The sequence below is a fragment of the Sitophilus oryzae genome, unplaced genomic scaffold (assembly GCF_002938485.1).
Source record: "Sitophilus oryzae breed Bouriz unplaced genomic scaffold, Soryzae_2.0 scaffold_1274_pilon_pilon, whole genome shotgun sequence".
Lineage (NCBI taxonomy): Eukaryota > Metazoa > Arthropoda > Insecta > Coleoptera > Curculionidae > Sitophilus > Sitophilus oryzae.
Window position 1 is genome coordinate 8221 of NW_022145920.1, and position 18847 is coordinate 27067.

Consider the following 18847-nt stretch of genomic DNA (forward strand, 5'->3'; position numbering starts at 1 on the left):
AATTTGCTCAAAATTATTGCACCCTTCGATTAACCCTGTATAATAAGCTAAATACAAAAATTTACGAATTAAAGTTGATATATTTATATACAGTTTGATAAAAAAATTCATGAAAATATGGCTAAAAATAAAAAAAAAATATATATTACTTGAAATTTGACGAAACATTTTTCCGTTTTGTTTTTTTTTGCATCTGAATTTTAATATGTTTTAATGCTGAAGATATTTAATAATAACTGTATGAAATAGATTAATTTGACTGTATGGCCAATACCTAATCAACACGAGGTAGATCTTTTTGGGCTAGTTAACAACATACTACAAAAACTTCAAAAGGAAAAAATAATGGCATTTTCTAACAGATACGCTTATAAGGTTCTACCATGCAATTTGTTTAGGCTCTCAAATAGTAACTTAATTTTTTCTCAACGTTTGATCGTGTATATTTCGCCATGCAAGTAAATAATGATTCTGTTCTCTCGATCAACGTCTATTACAGTTAGAAAAAGAGAGTAAAATACAATCGGCCTATGGGAATGTATATCCACCAAAAATTGCATTTTTGTAGGAGGAATTAGTAGGGGAGATGTGTGTTGAGGAGGTCTGAGATGGGGGAGAGGCGTTAATAGCGGTGCAAGTAGCGGTTGTGAGGGTATCACAGTATTATCACATAGCTTATTTAACACCAGCCGATTATCTCGCATGTTTTAAAAAGTTTACTCTCAGCTACGAGTATAAGATATCCACGGACATTGCTGGACAGGAATAGCATCAATTTTATCACTCTAAAGTAGGCTGAAGATGACCTGCTGGTATTAAAAAAGCTGTGGTATGAGGCACTCGCTTACCGAGACGACACGGTCCATAGTTTAGTTTAATCGAACGTTTGAAACCACGAATTTGACTAGAACTGTTCTAGGTTCCATTATATAAAAACAACACGATAACTCTTACGAAATAACGAACATATTAATAATACCATTAAAAAACGAACAAACAAAAACTATTAAAAAGAAACAACTCGCGTAATTTTGAATTACCGAAACAAAAAATTATTTTTTTTTGGCTAAATTTTGACATCACTACTTCATATTACACTACGAAAAAAACGACAATATAATATAGTTAAAATATATACAGGGTATCTTGATTAGGCTTCTTTCTCTTAAGAGGAAAAAATTAAGTAGAGTGATCACTATATTTTTTATATACATTTTGGTTACTTTTAAAGCTTTCAATAGTACGGGTTGTTAGACTAAATTTAGATAAATATAAAAAACTTATTCTAGTATGCTTCAATATATTTATTGCACAAGTAATTTTAAAAATATGTGTTTAAAAATATTTAACTTCAAAAATTAACCATAGTACACTAAAAAGGGAGTGGACTATGCATATAAAGAAAGTATTTTGTAGATAATCTGTGTAATTTTTCTTGATAGAAGATGATTCTTCATCATGAGATTTAAACAACTTCTATTTCATAATAGCTACCAGTTCTAAATAGATATACAATTAAATTGATATACCGGTTTGTGCATCGTCTTGGGACACAGAAAATCCCATAAAAATTTTGACCTGTTCAAATATTGGCTCCCTGTTGATTTTATAGCGTCATAAATAGTTTTTTAACGATCTGCGTGTGCTGAATACACTTGCCAAATTTAAACAGGAAAATTTTAAGTAATTTAAGAAAAACTGCATTTATTTTTAAATAAAAACTGAATAGGTGACAATGCAAAATCAGGCAAATGTCAATATACTTTAAGTTATCGATCTATGATTTTCTCATTGTCAAATGTAATTTGTTGTACTGTGTACAACTACTACGTCTATATAAAACACGTTTGACGCTAAACAACACAAAACAAACAAGAAATACAATTCAACATTTTAAATAAAAATTTTAAAAACATTTTGACTCTAAAAATTATTTTTTTCTTTGGTCATTTTACAAAACATTGTCAAAATTAGTGATTTTTTTTAATCCTATGAGCCAAGCGGACAAAGTAATCAAAATGTACACATATACCGTTATTCATTTGACGTTCACAACGTCACTTGTCAACGAAATGACACCTACAAGACACCCCGCACCCTATTAAAAACAACACGAATCAAACACGAACTTAGGAAACGACATCATATATTATATAAAACAACGAACTATTTCCGTTTTTAAGAAGTTTTAAGTTTCTTGTAAGGCTGCACGTTATTATTGTTCTGCGCGGCAGCCGCTACTATACTCGCGGCGCTGGGCGTTACTGTAGTCACCGGCGCAGCCGAAACCGTAACCGGATACTGCGCGCCCAACAAGCTCCCGTTAAAAATCGGCGAAGCCGTCACCGTCGTGGCCCCAGCGTTAGTATAAGCCGTAGCGGGACGCATTATCGAATAGGGATTCAGTTGAAAGCTGTGTGAGGCGCCGCGCGCCCGATACCGAGCAAATTCTGTTGTTGCTGAGCGATCGCAGCCGAATACGAATTGGCTAGGGTTAAAGTTAAACCCGGCCCCCCGGCGGCGCTAGTGAAACCGAGAGGCAAAGCAGTAGGAGGGTAGCGCAAAGCGGTCTGCGGAATGCCCAAAGCCTGTTTGTTCAAAGCCACTCCTGTGTAATTTAGAGGATTCAGAGGTGCCATTTGCGACTGATGAGCCAGCGACTGGTTCATCGCGGCCAGTTTAACAGCTTTAGCGTAGTTTTGCTGTGCGACTTCCTTAGCTAACGCGGCGGGGTCAGTATACATGGGTTGTGCGCCCGGTAAGCTAGTCATACTGGCGGGGGGAGCTATGGAAGCAGCTGCAACGGCAGCAGCAGCCGCGGCCTGAGATGACAGCTGCGATTCGTTTTCTTTCGAAGCAGGTCGAGGAGGAGGCGGTTGTGCGTGTTGTTGCTGTTGCTGCTGCTGCAGCTGGTGCGCCATGACGGCGGCGGCAGCTGCGGCTGCGGCGGCCGGGTGCGCGGACGCAGCCGCTTCGGGGATGGACGGCGAAGCTGCGGAAGAGGGGGGAGGAGCGGGCGAAGTGGGATACTCACATGACACGGGCACGAATGGCTGCTGCAGCTGCATCAGCTGCTGGTAGGTGGTGGCGTTCGGCTGGTATACGGGCACGCCGGACTTGTCCGCTGCCGGTCTCTTGTACGGGACCATGCCCGCTGGGAAGGCCTGAAAAACAATACAATGTCTTGGATATCCTTAAATTACAATAAAAATAAACGTAGTATGATATAGAGATAAAAATGTTTCAACTATAACATATCAGCGATACTAAATAAACATTTAGTTACATTATGGAGGGAGCGATTGCCACATTATTTATTTATTTGCAAACATTTTGATTCGTTTTGACACTTTAGTTTTGTATTACGAGTATTTGGTTGAAGTGAATTGTGTTGTGATACTTTAACCTTTAACATTTTTTACTAACGGACCTTATAGTCAAAAATTGTTCTTTTTAGAACCGCATTTAGTGCAAAGTGTACAAGATGCCGAAGTAGCTTAACAGCCGTTGCAGAAAACTCATCTCATCTTTATTGGAATATTTTAAACGGAAAAGTGGTAGTAATGGCCCTTTATGTCCCTTAAGTGCTGGTAAGGAGGTAAGTTTTTTGTTTCCTAAAATATTTGATTAAAAGAGGATATTTAAAAGTCAGCAACTTTGTGCCTGTCAAGCTTAATCGCGTGGCTAAAAGTTTATTTGCTATGTTCTATATATAAATATCTTATTCATTTTCTTAAATATTTAAGTGATTGCAAAATAAAACACTAAATCACCACAATACACCAAAATCTGTTAGTTTTAATCATCTGCTGATGATGCTAACATGGCTAGCGAAACGCGTGTCGAGTGTAAAAGTGTTTTTGGTGTATTGTGGTGATTTAGTATTTTATTTTGCTGTTGTAAAATCAAAGGTTCCAACCCCCAACTGTAATATTTAATTGATTTTTATTTAATAATTTAAATTGTTTTTAGAAGGTGAGAATATCTTAAAAACCTTGTTAAAACTTTAATTAATTTTTATTTAATAATTTAAATTGTTTTATACAAGGTGAATCTTAAATAAGTGCGAATATTTTTAGTGTGGTGGGATATTTAATAATTATTTGGGATAAACATAATATAAAAAGAAATTTAAAATAACTCAATACTACCAAAAATAACTAAAATAATACTTACAAAATTGTCATAATAAAACGATCCAACAGATTTCATGTCCATCTGGAAGAGAAATAAAAAGAAACGATTAGTCCCCGAAAATAAAGCATTTTTCCAGACCAAAATGCATTCAGTCGTTTAAAGTAAGCCAAAAAACAACGAATACATTGAAATATCCATTAAAGTTAAAAAATAAAAAAAAACTTAATCTAATATTAGACTACGTCATAAATGCTATTATTGTAACAACAGTGACTGTACACTGCTATCGTTTAAATAAATAAATAAAACAACAACAAAACAATAAATTAGATTATATAACATATATTTAAAAGTATGGCTTTGTTGCTAGGATGTTGCGAGTTTCAGTGAAATTCATAATGTAGTACACTTCAACGACAACAAAACATTATAACAATACCCCTGAAATTATGATATAAATCTTGAACATCTTCTATTACCTACCTATTTAAAAAAAAACTTTTATCAAACCTTAATCGAACATCAACGTGCATAATTATTTAAGCAGGAAAGCCTTCTTTGTGTGCATTGTTTCGTAGAAATATTATTTAAAAAAAAATTCTGGTTAGGAGTCTCATGGTATTACCAATATAGAGGAAAAAAATATATGTGAAGTGTTTACAATTGGTTTTTTTGCCTACCCATTTTGTGTGGATGGAATGAAGCAATATAGTACAGCCACTCACAACATGCTAACAACGTTTTTAGAGGTAGCAGTTCGGCTTGTCCTACAATAACGCAGCTTTTAAGTGTCTGTGGTTTGGAAATGCTTTTCCAATATCCAATATAAAAGAAATGTTGATATTTCTAACATATTTCTTTGAATTTTACAAATGAATTATCTCGATTTTGCAAAATAAAGCGAAAAAAGCTGATACATACAGAGTCATGTCATCAGTAATTCATTCTATACTTCGAATTAAAAAATATGTTGTTACATTACTTATGTCAAGCCTCTGTAGTAAATAGTATACTTAATCAATAAAGCAAAAAAATACAGTGGGATGTAATATAAAAAAAATGATCCAAAAAACCGGTCATTTGGGTAAAGTAGTATAAAAATATATACAAAAGTTAAGCCATTATATTGTTAAAACACGAATGTTGGTGCATCACTAGCGAAAAGCATGTCATTTCGACATAAGCACTGGTACTCTTTCATATAAAATCAGCATTTGTGTGGTCAGAGAAAAAATATATCAGACTTGGGTAACTAAAGAAAGCAAAAATTTACAAAGCTGTCGATTTGCGTGGATTAAACTGGACTGGATTCCCGTAGATCGCTGAAAATAATGTAGTTAAGACACAAACCACTACCAATTTTAGTGTGCTCTTGTGTTAGGTACTTGGCTACAATATATCCTTACGGTTATTAACATGTAGTACTCCGAGTTATTTTTTATACGTCATGAAGATTAACAAAAAATTGTAAGGAAGTGTAAACCGTACACCTTAAGATTGTGCAGGAAATTTTGAAAATTAAATATGTATATTTGTAAAAGAATGACGAAGTTGGGAAAAAATGTTTTATTAGCAGTAAAAATGATACTTCTCGTGTCGAGGCTGTACGTTTGACATTATAGGCGGGGCACTAAAAGTCATTTTTACTCCTTAGAACATGCTATTTTTTTTCAAACGCCACAAATAATTTTTTAAACAATTTCAAACATTTCAAATAATATAAAAAGTAATAATTAGTAAGTACATACATACAGGGTGGTCCAAACTGTATTCCGGAAACTTCGGAAGCATATTTTGCAGATAAAAATTAGTAAAAAAGTTCGTATAAATGTATATCCTAAAATGCTTAGTTTCTAAGATACAGGGTGTAAAAGTTTCATTTTAATTTCGATTTTTTCCAAACCATTTCTGAAGTAACGTCAATATTTGGATAAAAATTGGTATTTTTTGACAAGAGAAATTTAATTGTGATGTCAGTATGAGTAGTGAGCGCCACCTACATATTTTTAACTGGCTTGACGAGTAATAACTACCTGTATAAAACTATTGAGTAAAAAAAATATACATAAAAAAGATCTCTTGGTAAAAATCGCTTTGAGTAATGGTTCTCGAGATATTTGGAGTCTAAATTATCAATACCTGTCATCACCGACATAAATTAAACATGTTGACTAAATAGTTATTAGACCGAAACCATAAATTTGAAATGTTTTTGTGCCAACAGTTCAGCAGAAACGAAGAGAAATTTATGATTAATTAAAAAAAAGTTTTCAAATTTATCATATCAGTCAAATAACTATCTACTCAACAATCTCAACATATTTATTTTTTGTCAATAATCACATGTACTGACTATTTCCATTCTAAATATCTTGAGAACGGTTGCTTGTAGAGATTTTTACCAAGAGATATTTTATACGTAAAAAATCACGGAAGTGTATATTTTGTTACTCAACAGTTTTATAGAGGTACAAACGAAAAGTTATTAGTTTTCAATCAGTTAAAACACAGGTAGGTGGCGCCCTCTACAAATAGGAGTCATATTGATATCAACATCAACTTTTTCATGTCAAAAACTCCCAGATAACAATTTTCATCCAAATATTTACGTTACTTCAGAAATTATTTGGGTAACTCATTTTTGTACTTTTGTGTTTATGCGGAAAAGTAATTTTCTCTTATGCCTATCTTTTTATATTGTCAATTACGCCGCAAAAACTAATTGTTTTGTGACGTGTGAAAAAAATGAACTTTTTGTGCTGCCTGCAACATCGGTCAAACGTACAGCCCCATCAAAAATGAATCATTTTACTCCTAATAAAACAATATACTATCCTAATGTTAACCTCTAGGTAACCATAAGGATACAGAGCAGCCCCAAAAAAACTGAAAACCAAAACTAAAGAACGAACCAAACAAACGAAAGGAAAAAAAGTCTTTATATAGTCATGCAAAGCAGGCGCAAAGGTACCAGTAATAGATCTGTGTCTGCGGCGGTGCTAGGCTCGCGCGGTCTCTTCTCTTGCCGATCTCGAGGGCGGCGGCTGCGGCTGCGGCCGCTGCTGCTGCGGCTGCTGCGGCCGCGGCGGGCTGCGCCAACAACGGCGAAACTGCGGTGGCGGCGGGCTATTAGTGGGTAGTGGGTAGTAGCGGCCAGCGCAACAAGCACGACACATCCGCGCGCAGCACCGGGAGCGCGTGGAGGGGAACAAATAAAAAACCAGCACTGGATTAGTGTCGGGTGGTGGCGAAGCGTTACGCGCAGCAGAGGGTAAGGCCTGGGGCACAGCTCGAGGCGCATGCAACACTACCCACGCAGGGCAGCACAAGACGGGCTTTTGTATTGTAGGTTGGGCGCAGAGATATGGAGAGAGGAAGAACGAGCTTCGATGGGGGCGCATCCAAAAAAAATCTTAGAGAGGAGATAAATAAGTAATAATATCACCTGAAAACTTCTAATTTGTTTGATTTTATTGGTGGATTTTTATGGTACTAACACTAGAATGCAGAATGTATGGAAGGGGGTTAATTACCGCGACCTTACAGATATATTGTGTCCCTCTTTCTGGAGTTATAACTAATCATACAGTCTCAGGGCTTTGACAAAACCCAATATCTCAGACGGTTTTACAGAGGGTAGTTTTTCATCTCCGATGTAAGTTGTACCAAAGTTTACGGCATGAGTGTCATCTCGCACTCAGTGATAAAGCGTTCTGGTGTTTCCCCATTTCATTTTATTTTATTTCATTTTTAGCTTCAATCTACTGAGGTGTTCGTTGAGGAAACAGTATCCTGTTAAAAATCCCTGATAGTCCGACGATTGTTCTTACTCAAATCAAGGAAAATGTCCGATTTTTCTCGGTCGCAAGTTCTGAGAAATTGCTCCGAGTGTCTTAGACCGTTGAAAGATTCCCATTCCAGGTTACGGATAAAGCATTCCAGGTTCTTAAGTTCCGCTTTATGTTTTGGAAGTAGAACAGCTCTGATCCAGTTATTGGAGTGTTCTACGCACGTTCAAGCTCATTCTCCCTACCTCTATTTCTTTGGTCGAGCATTGAGTATCCGCATATTTAAACGCTGTGACTTGTGCTGTCCTGCCAAAATTGCATGGCATGTGTCTCAATGCGCACCAGGCCTAAATGTTATCTGATGCGTGTACGCGTTTTAAAGGAAATTAAATAATAATTGTGAAATATATTCATCTAGATTTATATAACCTCCAACTCATATCTCTTCATAAGCAATAATCCTATTTTAATTTTTTATTATCATAATATATTGAACCAGTAACAACATACATATTACAGATATATTTGTACTAAAATTACTACTAATATAGTAGTAGTACTTTAATTTGATAGATTTGATTTTTTAAGAATAAAATTTATATAAAATAACTTAAAAGAGTTGTAAAAAGAAACATTCCATTTGATGGCAAAAATTATTTGAAAGTATAAACGATCTAAATCATCATACGTATGATATATAAAGTTAGGGAATATATTTTATAACAGTTTTTAAGAAGTCATTATAAATCAAATAACATTTTTCCAAAGTCTTTAAAATGTTGAACGTTTGTACTGTTGTCAGTTAGAACAAAAAATCAGTTAATAGATAAAAGTTGAGTTTGAGTTGGTGAAAGTTAATAAATCTAAAGAAAGCATTTTTGAAAGAAACCATGTAAAAAAATAAAAGTAAGGGACGCAATCGAGGTTTATACAGCACTGGACTTTCATCAAATTTATTAGCACTCTTCTGTCAACTTCAAGCATAAAATATGTTTGTAGTAAAATACGTTTTTTAGTTCTCGCTCTTGAACATTATTTTTAAGAAAATAGTACTAATTAATACCGTAAGATCGTATATTGTATGGGAGTTGTGTCCCCTTTCTTGAGTTATAACTCATCACACAGATTCAGGGCTGTGACAAAATCGGCGAATGCAGATTCTGTGGTGAAAATGGGGAAACACCAGGACTCCTCATCAGTGAGTGCGCCAAGACAACAATCATTCGTGCCATAAACTTTGGTACGACTAATATCGGAGATGGAGAACTAACCTCTGAAAAACCGTCTCAGATACTGGTATTTGTCAAAGTCCTGAGACCGTATGATGAGTTATAACTCAAAAAAATGTGGACACAATAAATCTCTAAGATCGCGGTAGTCAATAATACAATCTACATCTATATGTAGGCGTATCGAATAACTCGTCATTTTACAAAAGATTAGGCATATTATAAAACGCCGGCTATCTGTTTTCAGTCACTTTGCAAAATGCCTAATGAAAACTAGTCAGATTTCACTCGATATTTCACAAAACATTTTACGCGGGATTGATGTAACTAACCTAAATTTATCCAACGACATTTTGTAAAACTTGAAAATAAGTTCGTCATAATAATGCTTTTATTTATTCACTATTCTAATGAAGAATATATTCCTTCGGAAACTTTCTATTTATTTATCTAGTAATGCTAAAACACTCTATTTGAAAGTCGATTAGAGAAAATAATATGATTCATTGGCAAGCGATGTAAATATTTGTGGTCAGGTAAAATTGTGATGTAAGAGAGTTAGCTTAGCTTGCCGAGCATAGCGACGGCGCGGGCGGCGGATCAGTAGTAGATGGGCCGGCCGGTTGTAGTGTGTTTTTGTCACAGAGCTGACATTTGGGGGTTGTGAGTCTTTTTGACTATAAAAGTTGCAAGTCGACTGTAAGGCAACGGGTCGTTTGACCATTGAGAAGAAAACCTCTTGTGACGTCTTGCCTTCGAGGTTGGTCTTAATAGTTTGAGGTCTCCCTTGTCTTCTCGATTCACACGATGCGGCGTTGGGGTAGTGAGGTACCCCAATTAGCCTCATCGATTGGGATGCGAATCTGTTTAGCGGTAGGTTTGCGTCCGGGGAAGCCCCTATACTATTTCAGGTGACACTAACTAGTTGTTGAAGATTATTAACCAATAGATCCGAATAATATTTGAATTAGATGGAAGATATGGAATGGGATATATTAAATAGAATGTCAGTGATGTCAATGACTAGGGGGCGGAGTACCCCCGGGTGAGTTTTACTATTTAACTATCAATTTTATCCAGATCAGTAAATGTTTGTTTTGTTAATTTCATGTATTGTACAATGAGAGTCTGCTTGCCAATGGCCAACTAAATGGATATTTGAGGTGAATTTGGTTGAGTAAGCCCCAGAAATAAGCGATTTTACAATTTCTTGAACTTCTCTTCCAAAATTTGGAAATAATGACACAAAACGGGATAATTCTGTTAAATAGAGTATGGTTGGGGATGATTATAACAAAGATCTAAATTCATTTCATTCTAAAAGAAAGCATAGTTCCACAAAGTAGCAGCCCTGTACGCAGAATCGAATTAAATAGTATAATAATTAAATGATATATTAATACTGTTATTTTGTGTTTAAAATTATGTTATTAATAATTAAAGTTTATGAAATGGGATTGAAATAGTTGTTTTCGTCTAAACATAAGACAACATGGGGTATTTTTATTAAAGCGTAAATTATTCAATATGCTTTTGGTCATAGCTGTCTAAACTTTGATCATTTTTTAGTCTCCCTGTCCTAGATTCTCGATTTAGCATTATGTAAAATGACTGAAAGCAGGCAGTCTTTTTGCAGAAATGTACAAAAAATATCATCATTGTTTATTACGCCTAATTCTGATTAGGCTTTTTGCAGAGTGACTGAAAATAGATAAGCGTTGAAATTTAGTTGAAATTAAAAATACTCATTATTAAAAAACTAAATAATTTTTTAAATAAGCAATTTACTTATGAATACGTATTTCACAATAATTATTAAACCAGCCACGAACCATTTTGTATGTACACGAAATTCGTACAAGAGAAAATCGATTCGAACATCGTTGATATTTAACAAAGATTGTCGGTATAATAGCAGGCGAGAGTCCGACCTTTAGCCGTTGCGAACGATATTTCACATCGGGCTGACATTTTGCCGCTTCGCACCCATTCTTAGATTCTCGTCTCCCCCCGCTTCCGTCTTCGCTCGCTTTCAGACAAATGAGATATTTATTTGTCCATTAATCTACATACATATTTTATGCTTTCGCCAACTAAAGCTCCGCAATTCTAGATATGTCAAAGGACGGTTCCGAAACTCGAGACCAGAACGCTTATTGCAAATTGAAATGTGGCCAGAGCAAAAAGAAACAGAATCATAGTGTAATCAATTTTGAAAATGTTGTTAACATGAAACAGTTTGCCGGATATGTGTCTATGAAAGAAATTTTAAGAATGCAGACACAGTATTGGAGTATGATCAATTTACTACAAAACACATTTAAATAAAGAGCAATATATTTTTTAAACATCGCTACCTATACTACGGGCTGGCAAAGGTTAGTTTTGGGTCGAGAATTCTGTAAGTAAGAAGAGTAAAATGAGTTTATAATGAACTGAACAAAGAGAAAACAGTAAAAACGTTTCCAAACGTATGAAATAAAGCGAGAATCTGTGCGCATTGCTGAGCGACGTGGAAGGAGATACAGCAAATTCGTCGCGGTCAACCGGTCGACCCAAACAGTACTTTAAATTCTAGAGAAGATTGTATATCATGCGTTCAGCTTTACGATTTAATTACGTCTCGTGATACACTTTTGGTAAAAATAAGTGGAATTGAGTTGGTGTTCGACAGTGGTCGCGCTATTAGAATTCTGAATTCAAAAATCGATATCTTGAAATCCATTAGAAATAATTGGTTGCAGTTTTTTTTTCAAAACTTTCTTAATATTTCTGCTATATTTTCTTAGCAGACAGTATGTGAAAATCTTTATAAATAAAAAAGTTACACAATTGCTGAAAATTGTATTGCATTAAAAGTAAATGGATAGGTTTTTATTAATTGTAAATGAAAAAAAACAAGCCTATCGAATTTTTCTTATTTAAAGATCTTGTAAAAGATCCGAACAACAAAATAAAAAGAGAAAGTTTCAATATCTAAAGTAGTTCTTGAATTATCGCGTGTTATTTGTTAAGTTGAGTTTCTGAGTTATCGCGATTACTGACGTTTTCTCATTAAAAAAAATGGATACCCTAACGATATCCTTATAATTCCATTTCAGATGCTCAGAAACATATCTAATGATTTTATCTTTTCGAAAATATAATACTTTTAAAAATAAGCGGCTGGTGATTGTGATTTTACGTTACTTGGTAGAGAAAGGCGTAGATACCGGAGTAGTCTCGAAGAAACGGCGCAACAGCACACCGTCGCATTTCTCTCTCACCGACTTAATAAGATCCCTTAGCGATTTACTTCCACACATGTAAATACCGATCCAAAATTAAGACTTGCCAGCACGGTATAACTGTGAGAATCGCGCCTAAGTGGTGCAAAAATGATACACGCCATATGAGGGAGCATTGAGTATCCGCATATTTAAACGCTGTGACTTGTGCTGTCCTGCCAAAATTGCATGGCATGTGTCTCAATGCGCACCAGGCCTAAATGTTATCTGATGCGTGTACGCGTTTTAAAGGAAATTAAATAATAATTGTGAAATATATTCATCTAGATTTATATAACCTCCAACTCATAACTCTTCATAAGCAATAATCCTATTTTAATTTTTATTATCATAATATATTGAACCAGTAACAACATACATATTACAGATATATTTGTACTAAAATTACTACTAATATAGTAGTACTTTAATTTGATAGATTTGATTTTTTAGAGAATAAAATTTATATAAAATAACTTAAAGATTTGTAAAAAGAGACATTCCATTTGATAGCAAAATTATTTGAAAGTATAAACGATGTAAATCATCATACGTATGATATATAAAGTTAGGGACATATTTTCACAACAGTTTTTTTTAAGAAGTCATTATAAATCAAATAACATTTTTCCAAAGTCTTTAAAAATGTTGAACGTTTGTACTGTTGTCAGTTAGAACAAAAAATCCTTTAATAGAAGTTGAGCTTGAGTTGGTGAAAGTTAATAAATCTAAAGAAGGCATTTTTGAAAGAAACCATGTAAAAAAAATAAAAGTAAGGGACGCAATCGAGGTTTATATAGCACTGAACTTTCATCAAATTTATTAGCACTCTTCTGTCAACTTCAAGCATAAAATATGTTTGTAGTAAAATACGTTTTTTAGTTAGTTCTCGCTCTTGAACATTATTTTTTAAGAAAATAGTACTAATTAATACCGTAGGATCGTATATTGTATGGGAGGGTGGAAGTTATTCATCGCAACCTCTTATAGATCTGTTATGTCCCCCTTTCTTGAGTTATAACTCATCACACAGATTCAGGGCTGTGACAAAATCGGCGAATGCAGATTCTGTGGGGAAAATGGGGAAACACCAGGACTCCTCATAAGTGAGTGCGCCAAGACGACAATCATTCGTGCCATAAACTTTGGTACGACTAATATCGGAGATGGAGAACTAACCTCTGAAAAACCGTCTCAGATACTGGTATTTGTCAAAGTCCTGAGACCGTATGATGAGTTATAACTCAAAAAATGGGGACACAATAAATATCTAAGATCGCGGTAGTTAATAATACAATCTACATCTATATGTCGTAGGCGTATCGAATAATTCGTCATTTTGCAAAAAGACTAGGCATATTATAAAACGCCAGCGTTTGTAACAAAAGAGTCTATCTGTTTTCAGTCACTTTGCAAAATGCCTAATGAAGACTAATCAGATTTCACTCGATATTTCACAAAACATTTTACGCGGGATTGATGTAACTAACCTAAATTTATCCAACGACATTTTGTAAAACTTGAAAAATAAGTTCGTCATAATAATGCTTTTATTTATTCACTATTCTAATGAAGAATATGCATTCCTTCGGAAACTCTCTATTTATTTATCTAGTAATGCTAAAACACTCTATTTGAAAGTCGATTAGAGAAAATAGTATGATTCATTGGCAAGCGATGTAAATATTTGTGGTCAGGTAAAATTGCGATGTAAGAGAAGGCTTAGCTTGCCGGCACGCGACGGCGCGGGCGGCGGATCAGTAGTAGATGGGCCGGCCGGCTGTAGTGTGTTTTGTCACAGAGCTGACATTTGGGGGTTGTGAGTCTTTTGACTATAAAAGTTGCAAGTCGACTGTAAGGCAACGGGTCGTTTGACCATTGAGAAGAAAACCTCTTGTGACGTCTTGCCTTCGAGGTTGGTCTTAATAGTTTGAGGTCTCCCTTGTCTTCTCGATTCACACGATGCGGCGTTGGGGTAGTGAGGTACCCCAATTAGCCTCATTGATTGGGATGCGAATCTGTTTAGTGGTAGATTTGCGTCCGGGAAGCCCCTATACTATTTCAGGTGACACTAACTAGTTGTTGAAGATTATTAACCAATAGATCCGAATAATATTTGAATTAGATGGAAGATATGGAATGGGATATATTAAATAGAATGTCAGTGATGTCAATGACTAGGGGGCGGAGTACCCCCGGGTGAGTTTTACTATTTAACTATCAATTTTATCCAGATCAGTAAATGTTTGTTTTGTTAATTTCATGTATTGTACAATGAGAGTCTGCTTGGCAATGGCAAACTAAATGGATATTTGAGGTGAATTTGCATTGTGAGACCCGGTTGAGTAAGCCCCAGAAATAAGCGATTTTACAATTTCTTGAACTTCTCTTTCAAAATTTGGAAATAATGACACAAAACGGGATAATTCTGTTAAATAGAGTATGGTTGGGGATGATTATAACAAAGATCTAAATTCATTTCATTCTAAAAAGAAAGCAAAGTTCCACAAACTAGCAGCCCTGTACGCAGAAACGAATTAAATAGTATAATAATTAAATGATATATTAATACTGTTATTTTGTGTTTAAAATTATGTTATTAATAATTAAAGTTTATGAAATAAGATTCAAGTAGTTGTTTTCGTCTAATCATAATACAATTTTGACATAAATAATTAATGTTTTTGCATAGAAAAACATGGGGTATTTTTATTAAAGCGTAAATTATTCAATATGCTTTTGGTCATAGCTGTCTAAACTTTGATCATTTTTTAGTCTCCCTGTCCTAGATTCTCGATTTAGCATTATGTAAAATGACTGAAAGCAGGCAGTCTTTTTTTGCAGAAATGTACAAAAAATATCATCATTGTTTAATACGCCTAATTCTGATTAGGCTTTTGCAGAGTGACTGAAAATAGATAAGCGTTGAAATTTAGTTAGAAATTAAAAATACTCATTATTAAAAACTAAATAATTTTTAAATAAGCAATTTAGTTATGAATACGTATTTCACAATAATTATTAAACCAGCCACGAACCATTTTGTATGTACACGAAATTCGTACAAGAGAAAATCGATTCGAACATCGTTGATATTTAACAAAGATTGTCGGTATAATAGCAGGCGAGAGTCCGACCTTTAGCCGTTGCGAACGATATTTCACATCGGGCTGACATTTTGCCGCTTCGCACCCATTCTTAGATTCTCGTCTCCCCCCGCTTCCGTCTTCGCTCGCTTTCAGACAAATGAGATATTTATTTGTCCATTAATCTACATACATATTTTATGCTTTCGCCAACTAAAGCTCCGCAATTCTAGATATGTCAAAGGACGGTTCCGAAACTCGAGACCAGAACGCTTATTGCAAATTGAAATGTGGCCAGAGCAAAAAGAAACAGAATCGTAGTGTAATCAATTTTGAAAATGTTGTTAACATGAAACAGTTTGCCGGATATGTGTCTATGAAAGAAATTTGAAGAATGCAAACAAAACACATTTAAATAAAGAGCAATATATTTTTTAAACATCGCTACCTACACTAAGGGCTGGCAAAGGTTAGTTTTGGGTCGAGAATTCTGTAAGTAAGAAGAGTAAAATGAGCTTATAATGAACTGAACAAAGAGAAAACAGTAAAAACGTTGCCAAACGTATGAAATAAACCGAGAATCTGTGCGCATTGCTGAACGACGAGGAAGGGGTTACAGAAAATTCGTCGCGGTCAACCGGTCGATCCAAACAGTACTTTAAATTCTAGAGAAGATTGTATATCATGCGTTCAGCTTTACGATTTAATTACGTGTCGTGATACTATATTTGTTTATTTATTAATGAGTCATTGTAATTTTCCCTATAGCTTATAAATTTTTAAGTTCAAGTTAGAAACACTTGCACTTTTGGTAAAAATAAGTGGAATTGAGTTGGTGTTCGACAGTGGTCGCGCTATTAGAATTTTGAATTCAAAAATCGATATCTTGAAATCCATTAGAAATAACTGATTACAGTTTTTTTAACTTTCTTAATATTTCTGCTATATTCTCTTAGCAGACAGTATGTGAAAATCTTTAAAAATAAAAAATTACACAATTGCTGAAAATTGTATTGCACTAAAAGTAAATGGATAGGTTTTATTAATTTTGAATGTAAAAAAAAAAACAAGCCTATTGAATTTTTTATTTAAAGATATTGTAAAAGATCCGAACAACAAAATAAAAAGAGAAAGTTTCAATATCTAACGTAGTTCTTGAATTATCGCGTGTTATTTGTTAAATTGAGTCTCTGAGTTATCGCGATTACTGACGTTTTCTCATTAAAAAAAAATGGATACCTAACGATATCCTTATAATTCCATTTCAGATGCTCAGAAACATATCTAATGATTTTATCTTTTCGAAAATATAAGACTTTTTAAAAATAAGCGGTTTGCGATTGTGATTTTACTTTACTTGGTAGAGAAAGGCGTACCGGAGAAATTTAGCAACGGCGCAACAGCACACCGTCGCATTTCTCTCACTCCGACTTAATAAGATCCCTATGCGATTTACTTCCACACATGTAAATACCGATCCAAAATTAAGACTTGCCAGCACGGTATAACTGTGAGAATCGCGCCTAAGTGGTGCAAAAATGATACACGCCATATGAGATAAAAAATGAGAATTTATTGAATCATTCTTCAGCACATTCAATAAATACAACTAACCTCTCCTACCGACATATCTAGAATAATGTTTCTAATAGTCCATATATTTAAAATCTGTGCATGTGCATTTATGTATATCAAAACAAGTCCCTCATCACGTGGCAAAAAGACTAAGCTTAATCATGCAGAAGGCTGCCAACTGAAAAAATCAACTATAGCCAATGTCAATTGTGGTTGATATCAAAAAATATCCCCGTCGACATTTTAGGTACTAATAGCAGGGTTAAATACAAAAATGGTTCCCTCCTTCATACAAAAACCCTATGGAATAAAAGATATTATTTATAAGTATCATTGAAACGCAATAAAGAACAACTGCATGCAATGTTTCGGCATTCTCAACACTTATAAGAGGCATAACAACCATTATTGTAAAATCGATAAGTTATATTATAGGTACACTGAATAACGACAACAAATTGAAAAAATATTTCCAAGAGCCAATCAAATTAATACCTGAAAGAAAAATTAAATCGGTACAAAAGAAAATAAGGCAATTGTTATAACATAGAACAATCTGACAAAATCCTGGGTGCGGAATAATATGCTGCTTAGATTTCGACATTTCGAAATGTTTCAAATAAACATTTGTTTGTGATGATCGATGCTCTTAACCTAAAAAAATCTTACCTGAAATTACTTAATTTACTATCAATTTATTTGTGATTCGTACAAATACAAATCATATTAATAGGAAAATTTACTTCATACAATTTACTTTTTCGTGGGTACAATACTGTATATTTAATATATAGGGTGATTCAAGAAGATCGTAGGTTAGACGTTAATGGTAAACCGGATTTTTACAAAAAGACACTTGCTTCATATAATGTATATATGAGGGGTTGAGTTTCAAAACTCGTCTTATCCATTTTTGGTAATTTTGAGTAAAAGTATCTATAGTCTAGTATTGGCAGCCCTGCACAATATTCAGCATCATTTTTGTGGCGTAACTCATTCTCTCCTGTATAATTTACATGTTAAAGTCGTGCATTTGTTCCAAGACTAATTCAGTTGCTGTTCGTTTTTTGCGATTATTGAAAATTAACGAATTTGGATAAAACTAGTTTTGGAACTCAGCCCCTCATATATATAATGGAAAATAAATTTCTTGCAGTTTTTAGGTATATAATAAAATTATATAAGAGTTTCTTGCCTTGAACTGCTAATATAGAAATTAATTCCACGCTGTGTTCGACACAATGTGAATCAACCTGCTCTCACTACCGGTTCGGGGCCCTACCCCATCATCAGGTGAGCTTGGGTCGTTTCCACAATATGTCGAGCACGGCGCAGAGTATATAAACACGACTTGTCGCAAAGTATTTGTATACTCTAAACAGCCAAACCAAACAATGTTGTAAACATAACATAACAATTTTGTAGCAGCAGACGAGGAATTAAATGATTTTGATACTTCTGAGTATCCAATCCAGTTGTTTACGTTGAGGAACCGGTATAAACATCCGGAATTGCGTACCGTTTTGCTTTACGTTGCTGCTTTATATAGCGGAACGTGCGTTGAGACGATTCAGCAGAAAGAAAATTTACAGAAAACACGCCATGCGAACATTTTGCCAACGGCAATGCCCCGCTTTACGCGTACCCTTTAACGCCAAAAAGCTATGCTGAAAAAGCCGCCCAACCCCCATGCTGGGGTTGGTGCACGGCGTTGTTGGGACGCTGCCCCATACCAAAAACAACATTACAGCGGAACATTTGGTTTT

The 18847-nt window shown here is 34.6% G+C and overlaps 1 protein-coding gene across 1 annotated transcript in view; it reads right to left on the bottom strand.

The window, feature by feature from the left end:
• Positions 1 to 2402: 2402 nt before the first annotated feature.
• LOC115874403 (muscleblind-like protein 3) overlaps positions 2403 to 18847 on the bottom strand; it is a 705900-nt gene continuing 689455 nt past the window's right edge. The window contains exons 8-9 of the mRNA XM_030889570.1: positions 4177 to 4218; positions 2403 to 3164 (exon numbers count right to left, since the gene is read on the bottom strand). Of these exons, the coding sequence (XP_030745430.1) occupies positions 2403 to 3164; positions 4177 to 4218 (804 nt within the window). The remainder of the gene's footprint in view (positions 3165 to 4176; positions 4219 to 18847) is intronic.